Here is a 21,809-nt window from a genome sequence, read left to right on the forward strand (position 1 = left end):
GTATAGTGAACTGTGGCCAAAAGCAGTGTGCTTATACTCGCATCAATAGACAGATTAACACAGCAGTTGGGCTGTATTTGTACTAATGCGCTTATATGTAAATATGTATGAGGTATTCCATCCCATTTCGACCAATTTTGAACCCGACCCCTTTAGAATTAGCTGAAAGCTTTTCTTCTTTTTCTAGCTTACGAAAGAAGTTTTTCAGAATTTTTTCAAATTTTTTCATCCAACTCAAAAAAAGTTATGAATTTTAAAAAAAACACCGTTTTCGTTTTCAAAATGCTATAACTTTTTCAAAAATTTACCGTTTGGGATATTTTTTTTTAATTTGTTTTTCAATGTATTTTTTGGAAAAAATACAAAAAAATTTTTAAAGTTTTTTTTTTGTAATTTTTCAGTTTTTCGAGATTTTTCCGAATTTCGCCATTTTTTTTTTCTCATAAAAAACTTCAATCAATTCTGCAATCATCCCCACTAATCCCGGAGTGGGCCGATTATTATTTTTTTTTTATTTAATTGAAAAAAAAAACTAAAATTTTATTTTGGTATTTTTTCCGAAAAGTACATTTAAAAAAAATTTAAAAAAAAAAAAAGATCCCAAACGGTCAATTTTTGAAAAAGTTATAGCATTTTGAAAACAAAAACGGTGTCCAACTCAAAATAAGTTATGAATCAAAAAAAAAACGGTGTTTTTTTTTCAAAATGCTATAACTTTTTTAAAAATTGACCGTTTGGGATCTTTTTCTTTTTTTAAATTTGTTTTTAAATGTATTTTTCGGAAAAAACACAAACAAATTTTTAAAGTTTTTTTTCAATTAAATAAAAAAAAAATAATCGGCCCACTCCGGGATTAATGGGGATGATTGCAGAATTGATTGAAGTTTTTTATGAAAAAAAAAAATGGCGAAATTCGAAAAATCTCGAAAAACTGAAAAATTACAAAAAAAAACTTTAAATTTTTTTTTGTATTTTTTCCGAAAAGTACATTTAAAAACAAATTAAAAAAAAAGATCCCAAACGGTAAATTTTTGAAAAAGTTATAGCATTTTAAAAACAAAAACAGTGTTTTTTTTTTTTAAATTCATAACTTTTTTTGAGTTGGATGAAAAAATTTTAAAAAATTCGGAAAAACGTGTAAGCTAGAAAAAGAAGAAAAACTTTCAGCCAATTCTAAAGGGGTCGGGTTCAAAATTGGTCGAAATGGGATGGAATACCCCTTATGTACATATGTAGGTAGGAAAGCAACTAAAGGGTCTGGCAAAGTCATAACGCCATAGTCATAAACATATTTTTACTTATCCATATCAATTGGCATCAGTTCTTGGTGCCTTTACCTAAAAATCGTGAAATTTTCATAAAAATTAAGAAAACGCATTATTATTAGCAATATAGGAGTATTACATATATGGTTTTTCGCCATATCCATATCCTATAAATATTTTAGTTGGTGAATTTATAAATTTTTTGTATATTTTATGTATTGTTATACTCAGAGTGCTTTGCACACAGAGTATATTAACTTTGTTTGGATAACGATTGGTTGTACAGGTATAAAGGAATCGAGATAGATACGATTTTTGTGAATATCTCGATCCTTGCGCCACCTAGCGGCGATTTTTTTCTTATTATCGCATTGTCATCGGGTTCTGAACTATATTCCAAGTTTCAACCTTGTAGCTTATCGGGAAGTTACTTAAATTTCAATTAAAAAATTCGTGCCAACCAGCCATCCAACCAACCAGCCTGTCAAGTCAAGCTAAATAAAACCGTTTAAAAATGGACGGGATTGGTTAAAGACCACGGCACCTTAGATATAAAACAAGTTTAAAAGGGTCGTAGACTAGAATAATAAGCTATAACTTAGCAAAAAATAGTTTTTAATCAATGATATTTCACTTATCAAGTTTTATTGTAAGAGAAAATGGGGAGACATTTTTCTTTTAAACGGGCGGTGCCACGTGATATGTAGAAAAGTAATTTATCTGAAATGAAATGTACAATTGAAGCTCACGCTGAGTATATAATGTTCGGTTACATCCCAACTTAGACACCTTTACTTATTTTTGATTTGTTTTGACTAAGAGACTTATTATTTGTGGAATATGTTTGTAAATTTTTGCGTTTTCTTAATTGTTATGAAAATCTCATGATTTTTAGGTTAAGGCACCACTAAGTGTTGCCAATAGATACGGTAAAAAAATGGTTATGACTATGACAACTTTGCCAGACCCTTAAATTCATTTACTAATTAATTGCATATATATTTGCAAATTTATATGTATGTCGCTCGTTATTTTGCCACCACCAAGCACAGCCAATCCGAACTTTTAACTAAAGCCGAATATGCATGTATAATGCGTACCCTACACATTACAAATATTCGCATGCGTGTCCAGGGATTACGAATTTGGCAAAGCAGTACTTATAAACAAAAACAAAATATTACTCAGTTCGAATTTTGCTAATAAAATACTTTTCCGAGTTAAACGACGAACTGATAACAGTTGAAGTAAGATCCAAAGATTGTTTTTACCCTGTTAATGCCTTTGTTATTGTGGCCCTGCTTCATATCGGCAAAACAATCCGAATAAGAAAGTTGATTACAACTTGGTGTTTCCAACTGGAATCAAGTCTTTTACTCCGTTGAGTTAAATTTTTACTAAGATTGTAATTCAATACACAAACAAAGCATCTATGTAACAAACATGTATAATGCACACATGTATTTACGTACTTAAAAATTGTTACATTATTTATGTTTTAATTTCTAGTTCTCCTTTAATTACTTTTTTTTTCATGTGTGACCAGCAGTGTTGCCAGAAAAAAAATTTCTTTGGGGCTAAAATCTAGAAAAAAGGGCTAGAAAAAGCTAAAAGAGCTAAAAGTATACGTATATTTTTCAATGTAAGTTTTCACATTTATTTCAAATCAAACTTAAACAAAGTTATAAAAAAGGTACAGTAAAATAAACAAACAAAAAATAAGGTGCAAGAGAGATACATAAATAATACTGTTTTTATAGTTCATTTTATATTTTTTAATAACAAAAATACGTTTCTTTTTTTAACTTTTGTTTTGGCAATTGGCGGTAAGGTATCATTAAAAAGTAAAAAGTATTTCTCACACTACTACAATGACGGCACGGCTATATATTCGCCAAAAATACGACTTGCCAAAATGTTGGCCGATGAAAATTAATTAAAATTTTTTCCCATTTTTAACGTCATACGGGTGTACGAATCACCATTAAAATACACGTATGCGATATTCAAGTTTATGTTGGGACGAGATATGTTTGAAGGGCTTTAGACATCGAAATCTATGATTTCGTCCTCAGAAGATGCATTTTTATTTTTGCTACACTCATAAATATTTTTTGTGTTCATTAATTTTAAGAGATCGTTGTTTATTTCAAAGTCATGACAGCAATTATTCAGCCGATTAAGACCGCTTCTTATTGTCAGAAGCGAATTCAACATAACTAAACTCATTTTGTTTCTGTGTTTCCTTTTAATCAAACTCATGTTTGAAAATGTTCTTCCAACTTCAGCATTAATTAGTGGCAGCCAAAATCGACAAGCTTTTGGAATTATACTGTTTAACATCAAACCAAAAACTTAATGTTGAAGTCACATTTTTCCAATTTTGGAGATAGATATTTTCCCACTGCATTTCTAATCTCGTGTTATTTCATCAGTGCTATACTTGTTTTTTTTTTTTTTTTTTTTTTTGAAATATGCAAACCTTTGAGGTTTTACAATTCTTAATGTGTTTTCAACCGAAAAGAAATCTATTTTGCTAATCGTTTCTATATTGTGCGGCAAGCGTTGCCTTAATTGCTCTGTTAATTTAATTATGAAGTCGCGACATATGTATATTAGGTATCTTCCTTTCAATGAATATACATTTACCTTATTTTTTAATTCGTAAATATTTTTCAAAGGTATAATGAAAATAAGGTACGGGAGACAAAAATTTATTATAATCTGAAGTTAAAGGATCGAAACTCTTAGAAGGTGACACTATGCTGTTGCACAAGCTGGAAAGCAAATATACAACCTCATGAGTCATGACACAGTTTATCGCTTAAAGTTTTTGTTATCAGCTGAGTGCCGAGTTGCCACATATACATAAAGAAACAAATAAAATAAAACTTCGATACACAAAAAAAAAATTTACAAATTTCACAATAGGTATTGCCGAAATACATTTGGAACGAAAAAGGGGCAAACATTTTGAAGAGGGCCAAAAGAAGAGCTAGGGCTAAACCTCAATTTTTGGAGCTAAACACAAAAAAAAGGGCTAGATCTGGCTCCAAAAGCACCAAAATGGCAACAGCTTAAGGGCATTGCACAAAGCAAAGCAGCGAGCATAGCGACGAGCAACAACAACAACAACACGAGCACAGTGCTACATATCGATGTTACAACGACAAACAAACACGAACAAAAGCAGACAAAAACTTTTAAATAACCCCTTACAGTGAAGAACGAAGCATAGTATGTCGCGCAAAGGAGCATGGAGTGCAAAATATATTGATTTCATCGCTATGACTGAGCACATTGGATAAATTTCCATCGCTTCGATGTAGCTGCCTTGTTCTTAAAAAGTTAAAATATAAAAAATTTAAGTTTTAAACTAATATCTAACGTATAAAAAAATGAAGATAGAAGAATTAATAAGTGCTGTGTATGTAAGGAATTCGCTTTGGGATCAAAACGACGACTGCCATAGAAATCGATTCGTATTGGACAAGCTTTGGGACGAAGTTGCCGCTCAAATGGGTTCAACAAGTGAGTATCAATCTACTTTAGTTATATGTTTTATGTAAAATGATTATTATTATCATTCCACGTATATTATAACTGTTATACTAATAGACCCGACAGATTTTCTTTTGGGAAGTATGGTTTGTCTACCTTATTTTAAAACAGATATACTTCATATTATCATTCCTAAATATTCTTCATTCCTTTTTCTATCCGATTCCTCCTTTCCTTTCCTCTTCCAAAGGTTAATTTCTCCCTTCCCTGGTGTCACCCTCCTAATCACTTTCCACCACTACCACTTGTCTCCCTTCAAAACTCCCTCGCTGTTTCTTCCTCTTCTTTGCTTTTCGACTACTTAATTTCTTTGCCCTGGCCCACTATTTTTTTCTTTCCTTTCTGACTTCTAATTTTTCTCCTCCAGCTCTCCACATTCCGCTCTCCACTGTCCCTCCGCTACCTTTTCTTTCACATTGTTGTTGTAGCGATAATGGCCCTCCCTGAAAGTTTTGCGGGGTTTTATCGATGGTCCTTTGTCACATATAAATCCGGTACGTTCCGGTAACAAGCATCAAGTGTACCGGCCCGGCCATCTCGGGAACGATTTTACGTGACCCTTTGAACCTCCTAGGCCATTCTGCCCCTACTCCCTGGTTCCAAAAACCATCAAAAATACCAGATACCAAATGATCTCGTCGAATTAAAGTATAAAACCCACGAATTTGACTATGTCAAAACATGATTGGTTCACGTACTATGTATGCAGTTCAACGTTGTATTTTTATAATCTGCTGGAATTATCCTATCCTTACTTAATTGGTGCTTAAAGGGCCAATTAATGGTGACTTATCCATAACCAGATAAAACAGCTGATCGAACCAACCTTCTGGAAGTCAATGTAATCGATTAATGGTACCATACCATAACGCTAAAGCCATAACCATATCATAGCCAACCAATTGGTTTCTGGTTTTTCGCCATATCCATAACCTAAAAATATTTGACTTGGTGAATTTATTAACTTTTTGTATATTTTATTTATTGTTTTTTATATACTGTAACGAATTTAGGGAAATTCCGCTTATTTGCAACCTTCTGCTAACGTTCGAATCACTAAACTGTTGAATAAATAACTCCAATATTCGATAATGCAAAATGGTTTTTATTAGACTACTTTCAAAATAACACTTCTATTGCTCGACAGATAGCGTGCTTAATCAAACTGATTGTCGTGCCTCAACTGTTGCTGCTTTTTATACTGTTTGGTTTCCTCGTTGACATATTTCTAGGTGCTTCTATTTCTAGAATCTACTACTTATATATCAGCTATAAACTTATCAGCTATAACTACGTTTGCGCGTAAAAAAAAATCATCTAGCGGCAGTGGTTAAATAACTAGCTACAGCACAGGGTGTACCGAAAAGCGGAGACACAACCCTCTGATGGCCATAGGGTATAACATATAACTGAATCAGTTGCGATGAATTGTGGACACACATAGAATACATAGAATTAGTGTAGAGGGTGAAACATAGACACATATTTCAGTTACATCTGAGTATAATGCGTATTGAAATTTAGTACGACAAATTTTATGCGCAGCAATTTCAGAGGTGTGTTTAAAGTTTTTCGCTTAGCAGTCCATATAAAGTTTAAGCTTAAAGGTATATAGAAGAAAAAAAAAACACAGCTATTATTATGTACGTTCAGTATCTCATCTTAATTTCTGATAGTTTGTAATAGATTTATGCCGGATTGTGTGGAGCCGCTGGGATTCGAACCTACACACTTTGGGATTTTCTATACAAAATTGTGAACGGCGCCTTCGCAAGCTCAGCCACAATAAAGCCCCCATTACTGATACTTAGCATAGATTTGACTTGACTTGGCGTAAACTTGGCCACTTAGCCACGATTATACTCCACTTGGCGCATACAATCTGGCATCATAATCAGCGTTGAAATTTATTTTTAAATAAATGTCAATTTGTATGAAGAAATGTCAAAATGAAATGGAAACAAACAGATGGCATCTCAAAATGTAAACGTCACTTAGAACTTTTTTTTTTCTCGGATGTTGTGGCAGCGCACTGCCCTCAAGTGGCCCGATGAAACCAGGCTAATCCTGTTTGTTTTTTTTATTCATACATACAATTTTTTTTTCTTTTTATGTGTAATTTATAATTTTTTTGTTACCGAGTCTTTGAGAGGCAGTGGCTTCTTAAGCGCCGAGATCTAAAACCGCTCAGCTACAGAGAAACTCATCAGCTGAGAAATATATATTCACAAAGTACAATAGACTAAAAGTATAAATATAATTTTTTAATTATTAAGAGAAGATAGAACCGTCTTTTTTATGGCAAAGAGCGAGTCCGAAACACCAATTATTCTCGAGTGAGAGTTATAATCTTCACACAAACATAGAAAAGGTTCGTGTAGTTGGAAATTGCTTCTGCATTGTTTAAGAATTATAGGTTTATAATGCCTTGAAACTCGGCATGGAACATTCAAGTTTACTTCGTTCAAAAGAAATGGGCTTGAAATCGATCCATTTAAAAGTCTAGCCATAAATAGTACACCTAGCATTTCTCTACGACTTGCAAGTGTAGGAAGATTTATTAGTTTTAATCGATTAGTGTAAGGAGGAAGATTATACGGAGAGGTCCATTGAAGATTTCTCAAGGCGAAAAGTAAAAACTGTTTTTGAATTGATTCTAGTCTATCCACATGAACTTGATAACGCGGATTCCAAATTATCGATCCATATTCTAATATCGGCCTCACCAATGATGTAAAAAGGGTTTTTGTAACGTAAGGATCACTAAACTCTTTTGCCCATCTTTTCACAAATGCTAAAACTCCTCTCGCTTTATTGACTGTGGCATTAATATGAGGGTTGAAACTAAGTTTGCAACTCATTGTAACTCCCAAGTCGACAAAAACATCAACGCTTTCCAGAGTTTGGCCATTAATTGTGTAGGAAGCTGGCTGTATGTTCCCACGTGAAAAACACATGGATTTACATTTTTCTATGTTGAGAGGCATAAAATTCGCATTGCACCAAGTAACTAAACGATTTAAATCCGCCTGGAGTACAGAACGTTCTTCAACCGACGCGTATGACTTAAAAAGTTTTACGTCATCGGCATACATTAAAATTTTAGAATATTTTATAGTTGTGGAAACATCGTTTATAAAGATCAAAAACAGAATAGGACCGAGATGGCTGCCCTGAGGCACACAGGAGGGAACATCGATGACATTCGAACAAATGTTTTTAAAAATGACTCTTTGAGTTCTACCGCAAAGATAGGAGGAGATCCTGCGAGTTAGGCCAGGTTGAAAACCAAGCAATTCGAGTTTATAAACAAGTAATGAGGGGCGTACTTTGTCGAATGCTTTGCTGAAATCAGTGTATATAACGTCGGTATGATGATTGTTTCTAAACCCATTAAAGACATGAGTTGTAAATTCAAGCAAATTGGTTGTGGTTGATTTGGCTCTGAAAAAGCCATGCTGAGAACTATCTATCAATGTAGAAATCGAAAATGTAAGGTGATTAGTAACGATTGCTTCGAAAAGTTTAGGGATAGCGGAGAGCTTTGCTATTCCACGATAGTTTTCAATAGAAGACTTGCTTCCTTTTTTATGGAGTGGGATAAGAAAAGATTCCTTCCAAGCCGTCGGGAAAATGCCATTTTTTAAAGAGAGGTTAAACAGATCAGTAAGGGGCTGGTAAATGTATTCCGCACAATTTTTAAGAAAACATGTTGGGATCAAATCGGGACCGTATTTGAAGGAATCTTTTAGGGTCTTTAGATGTAGTAGAACATCTTCAAGCAGCAAATGTGGGGCATATATTGAGTTACTAGAATGGAGCTCATACGGATAATTTGTAGGTGATGAATCAACCACAGCAGAGTAATTAGAGTGCAAGAATTGAGCGAAGAAGTTTACAATCTCTTGATCGTCGCTGGAAATGCTATTTCTAAACTTCATGGCAGAAGGAAACCCGTTAGTTTTGCGTTTAGAATTTACGAAATCATAAAAAGACTGCGGGTGGCAAATAATGTTTCTTTTAATTTTACGTATGTAAGCTTTATAATACTTTTTATTAAGTCCAAAACACTTATGACGGAAAATAGCGTACTGTGCATAATGAGAATGTAAACCGGTTCTCTTATATAATTTGAATAAACGTGATTTCTTATTTTTTAAAGCTTTTAAATCTTTAGTAAACCAGGCTTGCACTGGTTCAATGTACGAGCATGTGCGTTTGGGCACATGTTTTTCAAATAAAGTATAAATGGTTTTATTAAAATGTAAAACCTTTTCCTCTACATCCTCTCTATATCGAGGCTACGTTATCTCAGAAAGCTCTTTATTTAAATTGTTGAAATTAGTTTTGGAAAAATCAAAGCATCTGGTAGAGACACGTGTTTTGTTAGTGCAGCCGACTTCGTTGCTTATGATTTCGTAAGTTATCTCAAGAGAAGGATGGTAAACGTCTTCTGGCAAACAAGAGGTTCACACCGATTTATAGAGAATTTAGATATGTCGTCAACAAATGCTAAGTCTAAGAATTTTCCATACTTATTCGGAAAGAAGTTGATCTGATTAAGGCAAAGATCAGTAATTCCATCCAAAAAGTCATTGTTATGCATCTTGGATGATACGGGGACAATATTGTGATCAACGGTATTCCAAGATATATGTGGCAGGTTGAAGTCGCCTAAAACAATCATTGAGTCCGTGGGCTCTATCATCGAATTGACTGATTGTAACAGTGAAATATGGTGCATATACACTGATAGATCGGAAGATGGTGGAATATAGCAAACGGCTAAGTAAATATGACCCCGGCCTAGTAAGATTCCGGATGCATTTAAACTCGATGGAATCAACTTCGGCTAAGTTAACATCTTCAGATGGAATTGAAGAATGTACAGCTAACAAGACACCACCTCCGGTCCTATTTAAGCGATCATTTCTATAGGTCTGATACTCACCGCAAAAAATTTCGGAATTTAAGACATTGGGTTTCAGCCATGTTTCGGTAAAAGCAATAATATTATAGTTACAGTGAATGGTTTTCAAATATAAGTTAGTTAATTTAGTATTTAAGCCTCTAACGTTTTGATAGTTAATGCTTAAGCAAGATGTTAAATTAAGTTTTTTGGATCGGAACTTTGGGGAGGAATTTTTGCTACATTTTCAGTAATCTCAATAGTCTTATGCACAAATTCGCGAACAAAAGCCCCTGGCGGCCAAAATGCGCTGTCCAAAAGTTTATCAAAATCTTTTGAGTAGACATCAATTCTAAATGAAGAAATGTTTCTTTCGTAATTAAATTTAAATTTTCTTAGTCATGCCGTCAGCCTTAATTTTCGAAGTGACATAGACTTGATATCCTCAACGGAAGTGTATTTGTCAAAGCGAGATACAAAAATCGATTTTTTGAGCGGGACTACAACCAGCTTCTTAGCCGGTGCTTCTGAATAAGAAGTCACAGATTGAGAAGTTACAGTTTGAGACTCTAAGGTTTTTTCCGCGGCCTTAGAAGTGGATGGAACCACAGCTTGCGGATTAGGGGAAGCCAAGTCTATGAGCTCCACTTGCGGAAGATTAATGTTCTGAGCAGGATTAAAATTCAAAGCGTTAGGTGAGTCTTCAGAGTGTTTTTGTTTATTATCGCGGTTGTCTTTATTTCTATTTAAACAATGCGGTTACTCATCCAAACACTTGAAGGATTTGAACAAGCTATCGTATTGATTGAACTTTTCCGTGATTATGGAAAACTCTTTAGCAATTTCAGAAAACGCATTTTGTGTTTGTCTAAACAGTTTAAATAGGTCAACCTCAGTTGATCTGCATTTAATACATAGAAAATCAAAATTCAACAGACTGCTAAGTCAAGTTAACAGCTGAATTCAGTAAGCCGTCTCTAGTCACTATGAGAGACTATTTGGGGTGAAAATCACTTTTGAGACAATTTGCCATTCTGTAAGCTGTCTCGCGCCTCCAGCCTCACAAAAGCAATCAATAATTGTGAGCTGGGCCGGGGCAGATCACAAACGTGAAAATTTCAGAAAAAGTATGAAAATTATTTGCGAAAAACGCTTTAAATATATTTTTTTTTATTCCTCAAATTAAAATAAGCATAGAAAAAATTAAAAAACAGAAAATACTTAAAAACAAGTAAGGAAGATTAAGTTCGGGTGTAACCGAACATTACATACTCAGTTGAGAGCTATGGTGACAGCATAAGGGAAAATAACCATGTAGGAAAATGAACCGAGGGAAACCCTGGAATGTGCTTGTATGACATGTGTATCAAATGAAAGGCATTAAAGAGTATTTTATGAGGGAGTGGGCCATAGTTCTATAGGTGGACGCCATTTAGGGATATAGCCATAAAGGTGGATCAGGGTTGACTCTAGAATGCGTTTGTACGATATGGGTATCAAATTAAAGGTATTAATGAGGGTTTTAAAAGGGATAGGTGGTTTTTGTATAGGTGGTCGCCTTTTCGAGATAGCGCCATAAAGGTGGACCAGAGGTGACTCTAGAATGCGTTTGTACGATATGGGTATCAAATGAAAGGTGTTAATGAGTATTTTAAAAGGAGTAATCCTTTGTTCCATAGGTGGACGCCGTTTCGAGATATCGCCACAAAGGTGGACCAGGGGTGACCCTAGAATTTGTTTGTACAATATGGGCATCAAACGAATGGTGTTAATGAGTATTTTAAAAGGGAGTGGGCCTTAGTTCTATAGGTGGATGCGGTTTCGAAATATCGTCATAAAGGTGGACCAGGAGTAACTCTAGAATGTGTTTGTACGATGTGGGTATCAAATTAAAGGTATTAATGAGGGTTTTAAAAGGGAGTGGTGGTTTTTGTATAGGTGGTCGCCTTTTCGAGATAGCGCCATAAAGGTGGACCAGAGGTGACTCTAGAATGCGTTTGTACGATATGGGTATCAAATGAAAGGTGTTAATGAGTATTTTAAAAGGGAGTAATCCTTAGTTCCATAGGTGGACGCCGTTTCGAGATATCGCCATAAAGCAGGGGTGACCCTAGAATTTGTTTGTACAATATGGGCATCAAACGAAAGGTGTTAATGAGTATTTTAAAAGGGAGTGGGCCTTAGTTCTATAAGTGGACGCCGTTTCGAAATATCGCCATAAAGGTGGACCAGGGGTGACTCTAGAATGTGTTTGTACGATATGGGTATCAAATGAAAGGTGTTAATGAGTATTTTAAAAGGCAGTAATCCTTAGTTCCATTGGTGGACGCCGTTTCGAGATATCGCCATAAAGGTGGGCCAGGGGTAACTTTAGAATTCGTTTGTGCAATATGGGTATCAAATGAAAGGAGTTAATGAGTATTTTAAAAGGGAGTGGGCCTTAGTTCTATAGGTGGACGCCTTTTCGAGGTATCGCAATAAAGGTGGACCAGGGGTGACTCTAGACTTTGTTTGCACGATATGGGTATCAAATGAAAGGTGTTAATGCATATTTTTAAAAGGGAGTGGCCCTTAGTCCTATAGGTGGACGCCTTTTCGAGATATCGCCATAAAGGTGGACCAGGGGTGACTCTAGAATGAGTTTGTACGATATGGGTATCAAATTAAAGGTATTAATGAGAGTTTTAAAAGGGAGTGGTGGTAGTTGTATATGTGAAGGCGTTTTCCAGATATCGACCAAAATGTGGACCAGGGTGACCCAGAACATCATCTGCTGGTTCCCGATAATTTATTTATATATGTGATACCTGCCAAGATTTTAAGTGTTTTTTATTTCGCCCTGCAGAACTTTTTCATTTTCTTCTACTTAATATGGTAGGTGTCACAACCATTTTATAAAGTTTTTTCTAAAGTTATATTTCGCTTCAATAAAACAATCCAATTACCTTACCATGTTTCATCCCTTTTTTCGTATTTGGTATAGAATTATGGCATTTTTTTCATTTTTCGTAATTTTCGGTATCGAAAAAGTGGGCGTGGTCATAGTCGGATTTCGTTCATTTTTCATACCAAGATAAAGTGAGTTCAAGTAAGCACGTGAACTAAGTTCATTATAGATATGTCGATTTTTGCTCAAGTTATCGTGTTAACGGCCATGCAGAAGGACAGACGGACGACTGTGTATAAAAACTGGGCGTGGCATCAACCGATTTCGCCCATTTTCACAGAAAACAGTTAACGTCATAAAATCTATGCCCGTACCAAATTTCAAAAGTATTGGTTAATTTTTGTTCGACTTATGGCGTTAAAAGCAGGGATGCACCTTAACGTTAAGCTAATCGTTTATCAAAAAATTTCCACCGTTTCCGTTGAAACACTTCGAAATATTATCGATAAAGAAATTATCAAGATAAATTGTATCTCGTTTTTAACCGAAACGAAAAGCTTTCGTTAACGTTAAAAACGCTAACAAAAACGTGATACTTTATGTTTGAATTGTGCTGGCAATGCTATAGCCATGGTGAAGCCGTAAGGTGGTAACAACGAGCGCACATACACACACAAACTCCATGTAATTTGTTTGTGTAATTCGTTGGTGGTAATGTCAAAAATACTCTGAGAAATGTTCGTATTGTCAAAATTCATGAGAAAAGTTGCAATCAGCTTGGCTAATGCTTTCACCTTTAATGACTCCGCCATCAATCAGCTTTGCCAGCATAGTTTGAAATTAATAGTCAACATAAACGATTTGATTTCGTTTTGATATGGCAGAAAACGAAACGAAATCATTTCGTTAATTTGACGTTCTTAACGTTAATAAACGAAACGAAATGACTTTGTTTCGTTTATTAACGTTAATTATCGTAACGAAATGATATCGGTTCGTTGGTTAAGCATGCCTGGTTAAAAGTATCCTAGACAAATTAAATGAAAAAGAGCGGAGCCACGCTCATTTTGAAATTTTCTTTTATTTTTGTATTTTGTTGCACCATATCATTACTGGAGTTGAATGTTGACATAATTTACTTATATACCGTAAAGATATTAAATTTTTTGTTAAAATTTTACCTTAAAAAAATTTTTTTTTAAAGTGGGCGTGGTCCTTCTCCGATTTTGCTAATTTTTATTAGGCGTACATATAGTAATTGGAGTAACGTTCCTGCCAAATTTCATAATGATATCTTCAACGACTGCCAAATTACAGCTTGCAAAATTTTTAAATTACCTTCTTTTAAAAGTGGGCGGTGCCACGCCCATTGTCCAAAATTTTACTAATTTTCTATTCTGCGTCATAAGTTCAACTCATCTACCAAGTTTCGTCGCTTTATCGGTCTTATGTAATGAATTATCGCACTTTTTCGGTTTCTCGAAATTTTCGATATCGAAAAAGTGGGCGTGGTTATAGTCCGATATTGTTCATTTTAAATAGCGATCTGAGATGAGTGCTCAGGAACCTACATACCAAATTTCATCAAGATACCTCAAAATTTACTCAAGTTATCGTGTTAACGGACGGACGGACATGGCTCAATCAAATTTTTTTTCGATCCTGATTATTTTGATATATGGAAGTCTATATCTATCTCGATTCCTTTATATATGTACAACCAGCCGTTATCCAATCAAACTTAATATACTCTGTGAGCTCTGCTCAACTGAGTATAAAAACATCGAACTCTATGTGGCGCCGCTGACATTCGAACCTACACACTTTGGTATTTTCTATAAAAATTGTGAACTGTGTTTTAGCAAGCTTAGCCACAAGACCACCTAATGTTATGTTGACAAAATGCAATGCTATATTATTTGTTCAATGTATGAGTAATCTGTAATTTTGGTGAATTTCGTCGATATGGTGAATTGTTTTTGTGACTTTCGTTTAAGCATATATGACACTACTTTGTTTTCTTGTATTTTTTGTTTGAAAAACTAACTTTAACCTATCGAAAGTCAAAATACAAAAACAATTCGGCAGTAAGCTGAAGAGGGACAAATATGCGCTCAAAATTAACTGGGTTGACGTTTAATTGTAAACTGAACGAAACTCAACGGTTGAGGTTTCAAGATCAATTTTAATGTTATTTGAGAAGTAGAGAGGTATGTGGTGAGGGTCATCAACCTATTGTGCCATCATCTCGTTCACAACACCTCGTCCAAGCAAACATCCCACATAATTTCCTTTGGCTTAATGGTTTGTGGGCACGTTTAATTTGGCTATTGCGAGCCAACATTTGGCCTTGAGCCTGGATATTGTAAATAAAATAATGGCTTAGAGAGGTATATATACCTTCGAGAAGATTGTGTTGCCCAGATTATCTAACATTTTATTGTCCACACTCATACTCTTTTGGCATTCCATGTTGACTTATTTCCTAGGTATGCCTTGCGTCTTTTTTGGCATGTAACATGTTTTTTAACGGTATCGAGGAATACATAAGATTAATATTTGATAAGATATGGTTTAGTCCACTGTATAATGTATTTACTTCCCCGATATTCAGATGAAGTTACGCATAAGTGGTGCAACTTAAAATCGTACGTGAATAATTTCAATAAAAGAAGTTTGGAGGTAATGCATTTTTCTTTTCTCTATTGTTGTATAGAAGTTTGAGTAGAGTAGAGTAGAGCCCAATGTAGATCCGATCCATATGAGTTTCCTCCCCGCGGTAGAGCCTGTCACAAGAGACGACTAAATCTCGTACATGGGAGTAAGTAACCGCTGTTCGGCTTTTTGATATCCTCATGAAGGAATTCAAAAAGCACAATGGAGCATACAAAATAATAGTAATGTCTTCTGGTAAATCTACAATCGCCCATATCTTCAAATCCACCAGAGCCATATTTCAGAGCGGAGCTTCCCAAGGCAGCCGGTTCTATGCACCGGAGCGGCTCGGGATTTTTCCCGACCAGGGGCTGTCATTTTAGTGTAACCCCATTTAATTTTTTGCGGGAAAAGAATCTTTTTAGGACGGTCACACTCTTGTCAGTGTGTCAGTGTGTCACGTGCAAGGGATGGTTGTTTCGGACATGTTGTTCTGGGCTGGACCCCAAAACCCGACGTCCTTGTAACTTTTATAAATCTTTTGCGGCTCCTTACTGTTCACGGCCAAGGGCGTCCCGTAGTATGCGCCTAAATCACTACCGGGACAACCCCTCTTAGAAAAACTTTCTTCGATCTGGAAGAACTTGTTTCTTACATTTTGATGTTCTTTTGCCCGATGCCTGAACCCACGGCGATGCTGATGGTTGGCTAACCAAATATTCGCTCCGATTTCCGGAGTGATATCGGTCGAAACCACCTTCGCTAGCTGGTTTTACACGCTTTGGTAGCGGAATTATCCTTGCCTATTGGAATGAGGTAGGACTTCAGTGACAAATTGAAAACGTGTAGTTTACTCCCTCATCGCCAAGGTGTCGTCATAGCTATACCATCTGGCTTAATTGACTTGGTGGCTTGGCCTTTTTAATGCGTTCCTTAACCTCGGTTGAGATTCCATATATGAGGGTCCTGGCCCTTATCGTGATGAGCTCGGCCGTGAAATGAACAACAATGTTCTCGGGAATCATATAATGTCGCCATTTGGGTGTTTAGTCGCCTCTTATAACAGGCATACCTACCGCGCCTATATTCTTAGCCCTCTAACCCCCTTCTTGTTTGCTTCGCGTCTCCGATATGGTTACCGAGCTTAGAAGAAAAATACACCAGAGGAAACTGCAGGTCTGTCGAAACGCCGCTCTCAGAACTGTCATGGGATATCTTATATTACTGTAACATCATCCACACAGTAAGGCGACACATCACACCAACCTTCTTTTCAATTATAATGAGAAACCAACGCCTTTAAAACCCCTCTCATTATTGTCCTCTGTTGACACAGCAAGTTTCTTTGGACCCCCGTTAGAGGAAATTGATGACAGTTTGTGATTGGTCGCACCTATTGGGTGGGGCGGAGCTCTGCTACAACAACAATAGAGCAGATGATGATTTATAACTTTAACTATCATATCGCGTCTTGCATATAAATAATTTTAAATATTTTTTAGGTTCTCAGACAAGAAAACAAAGATGATCTCGACGACTGCATTGAATTCTTAGATGAAGAATTCGACGCGGAACAGTTCAACTCTGCTAGCCAGCCATTAGAAGCCATCGGCGCTACCGATGCAAATAGTTCTAAAATAGTTTCCGATGTAGTCCTTTCACCATTAGGTACCAATGAAGATAGTGTTCAATTTGTAGAAAAACAATCAAATAAGTTGGGCCATGTTTTAAAAAAACGACGTACTAAAAAAGAAAATGATGCAAATGACAACGCTTCTGCTTTAATCGCAGCATCCCAAAATTTAACTAATGCTTATTGTGCTGCATCCAAAAATGAAAAAGCAAACAGTTTTGCCACCTACATTGCTGATGAAATATCTAAACTCGATGTTAATCTTCAGCTATCAGCTAGAAAAGATATGCATAATATTTTGATAAATTTGCAAATGGAGCAGCTAAATCGGAACGGCCAATGCGACTAGTATATACTATTTGCGAGTTTACCTTTTTATTTAACACTGTATGAACTTTAACTATGTACATATAAAATTTGTCATATTAGTTTGCTACTGAAAATATAATTAGAGAAGTTTTTGGATGCTTCCACGATGGCAAAAGCTTTTTCAAACCGCAATATATATATACTCTTCTTTTTTTTAGTAGTGTGCATCTAAATTGATTATTCTGCTTTACTGTACTTGAAGCATGGTTTGGCACAGTGTACAATAATTAAAATTTAGTTGTAATATATAAATATACCATGTCAATAAATACCATTGAAATTAAGTTTTTCTTTGCTTTATTCCATAACTAGCCTTTACCCGCGGCCCCGTCCGCAAGGAGAAAATGAGATATATGGGCTATTCACGTTAGCCTGATTATCAAGTTATCTGCTTAAAAATTTGTTTCTGTCTAATGCATTTTATTTTTGTAATTTAGCAAAAAAAGAACTAAATTAGCTGATAACCTGATAGGATCCCCAAATGATCCCGAAATTATCCAGAAAAAGCCACGAAATGATCCCGACGCTATCGCGGACGGATCCCGAAGGGTTCCATAACTATCCCGAAACAGTAACAAAAAGATCTCAAAATGACTCCTATGGCATCCTGTACGGATCCAGAAATGACCTCGGAAGGGTCCCCAAATGGTCCCGAAATGACCCTGATGGATCCGGCAAACCATCAAGAAATGATGCCGGAAGGGACACCAAATGATCCCGAAAAAGTGCCGAAATGATGCCGACGGGATCCCGAACGGATCCCGGAAACCATTCAGAAATGATACCAAAAGGGTCCCCAAATTATCCCGTATTAGTCGATAAAAAGTCGCGAAATGACCCCGACGGGATCCCGGTCGAATCCGGAAAACCCTCCAGAAATGATGCCGGAAGGGACATCAAATGTTCCCGAAAAGGTCCTGAAATTACTACGACGGGATCCCGAAAACCATTCACAAATAGGTCCTCCAATTCACAAATAGGTCCTCAAATAATCCCGTAATAGTCCCAAAATTACCCTGACGGGATCCCGCACGGATTCCGAAAACCGTCCAGAAATGATGCCGGAAGATACCCCAAATGATCCCAAAATAGCCCTGAAATGGCCCCGACGGGATCCCGGACGGATCCCGAAAACTATCCAGAAATGATACCGGATAGGTCCTCAAATGATCTCGTAATAGTCCCAAAATGACCCTGACGGGATCCCGCACGGATTCCGAAAACCATCCAGAAATGATGCCGAAAGTGTCCCCCGACGGGATCCCGGACGGATCTCGAAACCCATCCAGAAATGATACCGGAAGGGTCCCCAAATGATCGCGAAATAGTCCCGAAATGATCCCGGACGGATCCCGAAAACTATACAGAACTGATCCCGGAAGGATTCCAAAATGATCCCGAAATAGTCCCGAAAAAGTTCCGAAATGACTCCGGCGGGATCCCGGACGGGTGCCGAAAACCATCCAGAAATGATCCCGGAAGGGTCTCGGTATGACCCTAACGGGATTACAAATAAGGTGAAGCTAATTATAAAACCATGTTAATAAGGCAGCAGGCGCATTGGAGCGATGAAAAGTTACAAAGAAACATACAGGTAAAGCTAATAAAGGCGTGCTAATAAAAACAATTGAAGGAGGGTGGATGGCGGGAGGAGACGGAGAGCACAACCGATCGTTTTTCCAAAATTGTTTAGTTCTCGATCTGTATGAGCCAGATACCAAAAACTATTGATTTAGAACATTTATATTGAGTTATAACAATTTATAGATTTTGCTCCAGAGGGGGTGAGGGGAAGGGGGTGAGGAGATGGAGGGTGTCACTGCTCACTTTGTAAGCCCTCGACTTATTTGACCTATTGAGTTTGTAATATTGGTGGTCAGTAAAGGTAAAGTATAATGTGTAACAAGTAAGGAAGGTTAAGTTCGGGTGTAACCGAACATTACATACTCAGTTGAGAGCTATGGTGACAACATAAGGGAAAATAACCATGTAGGAAAATGAACCGAGGGAAACCCTGGAATGTGTTTATATGACATGTGTATCAAATGAAAGGCATTAAAAAGTATTTTATGAGGGAGTGGGCCATAGTTCTATAGGTGGACGCCATTTAGGGATATAGCTATAAAGGTGGATCAGGGTTGACTCTAGAATGCGTTTGTACGATATGGGTATCAAATGAAAGGTGTTAATGAGTATTTTAAAAGGGAGTGGGCCTTAGTTCTATAAGTGGATGCCGTTTCGAAATATCGCCATAAAGGTGGACCAGGGGTGACTCTAGAATGTGTTTGTACGATATGGGTATCAAATTAAAGGTATTAATGAGGGTTTTAAAAGGGAGTGGTGGTTGTTGTATAGGTGGTCGCCTTTTCGAGATATCGCCATAAAGGTGAACCAGGGGTGACTTTAGAATGCGTTTGTACGATATGGGTATCAAATGAAAGGTGTTAATGAGTATTCTAAAAGGGAGTAATCATTAGTTCCATAGGTGGACGCCGTTTCGAGATATCGCCATAAAGGTGGACCAGGGGTGACCCTAGAATTTGTTTGTACAATATGGGTATCAAACGAAAGGAGTTAATGAGTATTTTAAAAGGGAGTGGGCCTTAGTTCTATAGGTGGACGCCTTTTCATGGTATCGCAATAAAGGTGGGCCAGGGGTGACTCTAGACTTTGTTTGCACGATATGGGTATCAAATGAAAGGTGTTAATGCATATTTTTAAAAGGGAGTGGCCCTTAGTCCTATAGGTGGACGCCTTTTCGAGATATCGCCATAAAGGTGGACCAGGGGTGACTCTAGAATGAGTTTGTACGATATGGGTATCAAATTAAAGGTATTAATGAGAGTTTTAAAAGGGAGTGGTGGTAGTTGTATATGTGAAGGCGTTTTCCAGATATCGACCAAAATGTGGACCAGGGTGACCCAGAACATCATCTGTTGGATACCGCTAATTTATTTATAAATGTAATATCTGCCAAGATTTTAAGGGTTTTTTATTTCGCCCTGCAGAACATTTTCATTTTCTTCTACTTAATATGGTAGGTGTTACAACCATTTTATAAAGTTTTTTCTAAAGTTATATTTCGCATCAATAAAACAATCCAATTACCTTACCATGTTTCATCCTTTTTTTCGTATTTGGTATAGAATTATGGCATTTTTTTCATTTTTCGTAATTTTCGATATCGAAAAAGTGGGCGTGGTCATAGTCGGATTTCGTTCATTTTTCATACCAAGATAAAGTGAGTTCAAGTAAGCACGTGAACTAAGTTCATTAAAGATATGTCGATTTTTGCTCAAGTTATCGTGTTAACGGCCATGCGGAAGGACAGACGGACGACTGTGTATAAAAAATGGGCGTGACATCAACCGATTTCACCCATTTTCACAGAAAACAGTTAACGTCAAAAAATCTATGCCCCACCAAATTTCAAAAGGATTGGTTAATTTTTGTTCGACTTATGGCGTTAAAAGTATCCTAGACAAATTAAATGAAAAAGGGCGGAGCCACGCCCATTTTGAAATTTTCTTTTATTTTTGTATTTTGTTGCACCATATCATTACTGGAGTTGAATGTTGACATAATTTACTTATATACTGTAAAGATATTAAATTTTTTGTTAAAATTTTACTTTAAAAAAAAAATTTTTTTAAAGTGGGCGTGGTCGTTCTCCGATTTTGCCAATTTTTATTAAGCGTACATATAGTAATAGGAGTAACGTTCCTGCCAAATCATCATGAAATCTTCAACGGTTGCCAAATTACAGCTTGCAAAAGTTTTAAATTACCTTCTTTTAAAAGTGGGCGGTGCCACGCCCATTGTCCAAAATTTTACTAATTTTCTATTCTGCGTCATAAGTTCAACTCATCTACCAAGTTTCGTCACTTTATCTGTCTTTTGTAATGAATTATCGCACTTTTTCGGTTTTTCGAAATTTTCGATATCGAAAAAGTGGGCGTGGTTATAGTCTGATATCGTTCATTTTAAATAGCGATATGAGATGAGTGCTCAGGAACCTACATACCAAATTTCATCAAGATACCTCAAAATTTACTCAAGTTATCGTGTTAACGGACGGACGGACGGACGGACGGACATGGCTCAATCAAATTTTTTTTCGATCCAGATTATTTTGATATATGGAAGTCTATATCTATTTCGATTCCTTTATATATGTACAACCAACCGTTATCCAATCAAACTTAATATACTCTGTGAGCTCTGCTCAACTGAGTATAAAAATTATTAAAAAGTAATTTTTCGAAGGGGTCGTAATTGCTTCCTATTATTTGGTCAATTTCAGCATCCGAAATCGCGTCAAAACTACTTTTTGTGTGCATATTTTGGGTTCGTAAAAGATTATGCACACATATGCAAGCGAGCACTACTTGAACGGCTGCAGCTGGAGCTCGGTGTATGGCAGAAAATAAAACACGGAAACGATTTGCCAGAATTCCAAAAGTGTTTTCGACAACACGCCTGTTTCTCGAAACCATGTAATTATATTTAATTTCGGAATCTGTAAGTCTC

At 36.4% G+C, this 21,809-nt stretch overlaps 1 protein-coding gene across 4 annotated transcripts in view; it reads left to right on the plus strand.

The window, feature by feature from the left end:
- The window catches only part of LOC137240692 (uncharacterized), a 201,746-nt gene that overhangs the window by 150,073 nt on the left and 29,864 nt on the right, over positions 1-21,809 (plus strand). For all 4 annotated transcript variants that reach the window (XM_067767281.1, XM_067767278.1, XM_067767280.1 and 1 more), the window contains one exon: positions 3,947-4,796. In XM_067767281.1, the coding sequence (XP_067623382.1) occupies positions 4,664-4,796 (133 nt within the window). In that variant the 5' untranslated portion in view covers positions 3,947-4,663. The remainder of the gene's footprint in view (positions 1-3,946; positions 4,797-21,809) is intronic.

Source organism: Eurosta solidaginis, chromosome 2 (genome assembly GCF_040869045.1).
Source record: "Eurosta solidaginis isolate ZX-2024a chromosome 2, ASM4086904v1, whole genome shotgun sequence".
NCBI lineage: Eukaryota > Metazoa > Arthropoda > Insecta > Diptera > Tephritidae > Eurosta > Eurosta solidaginis.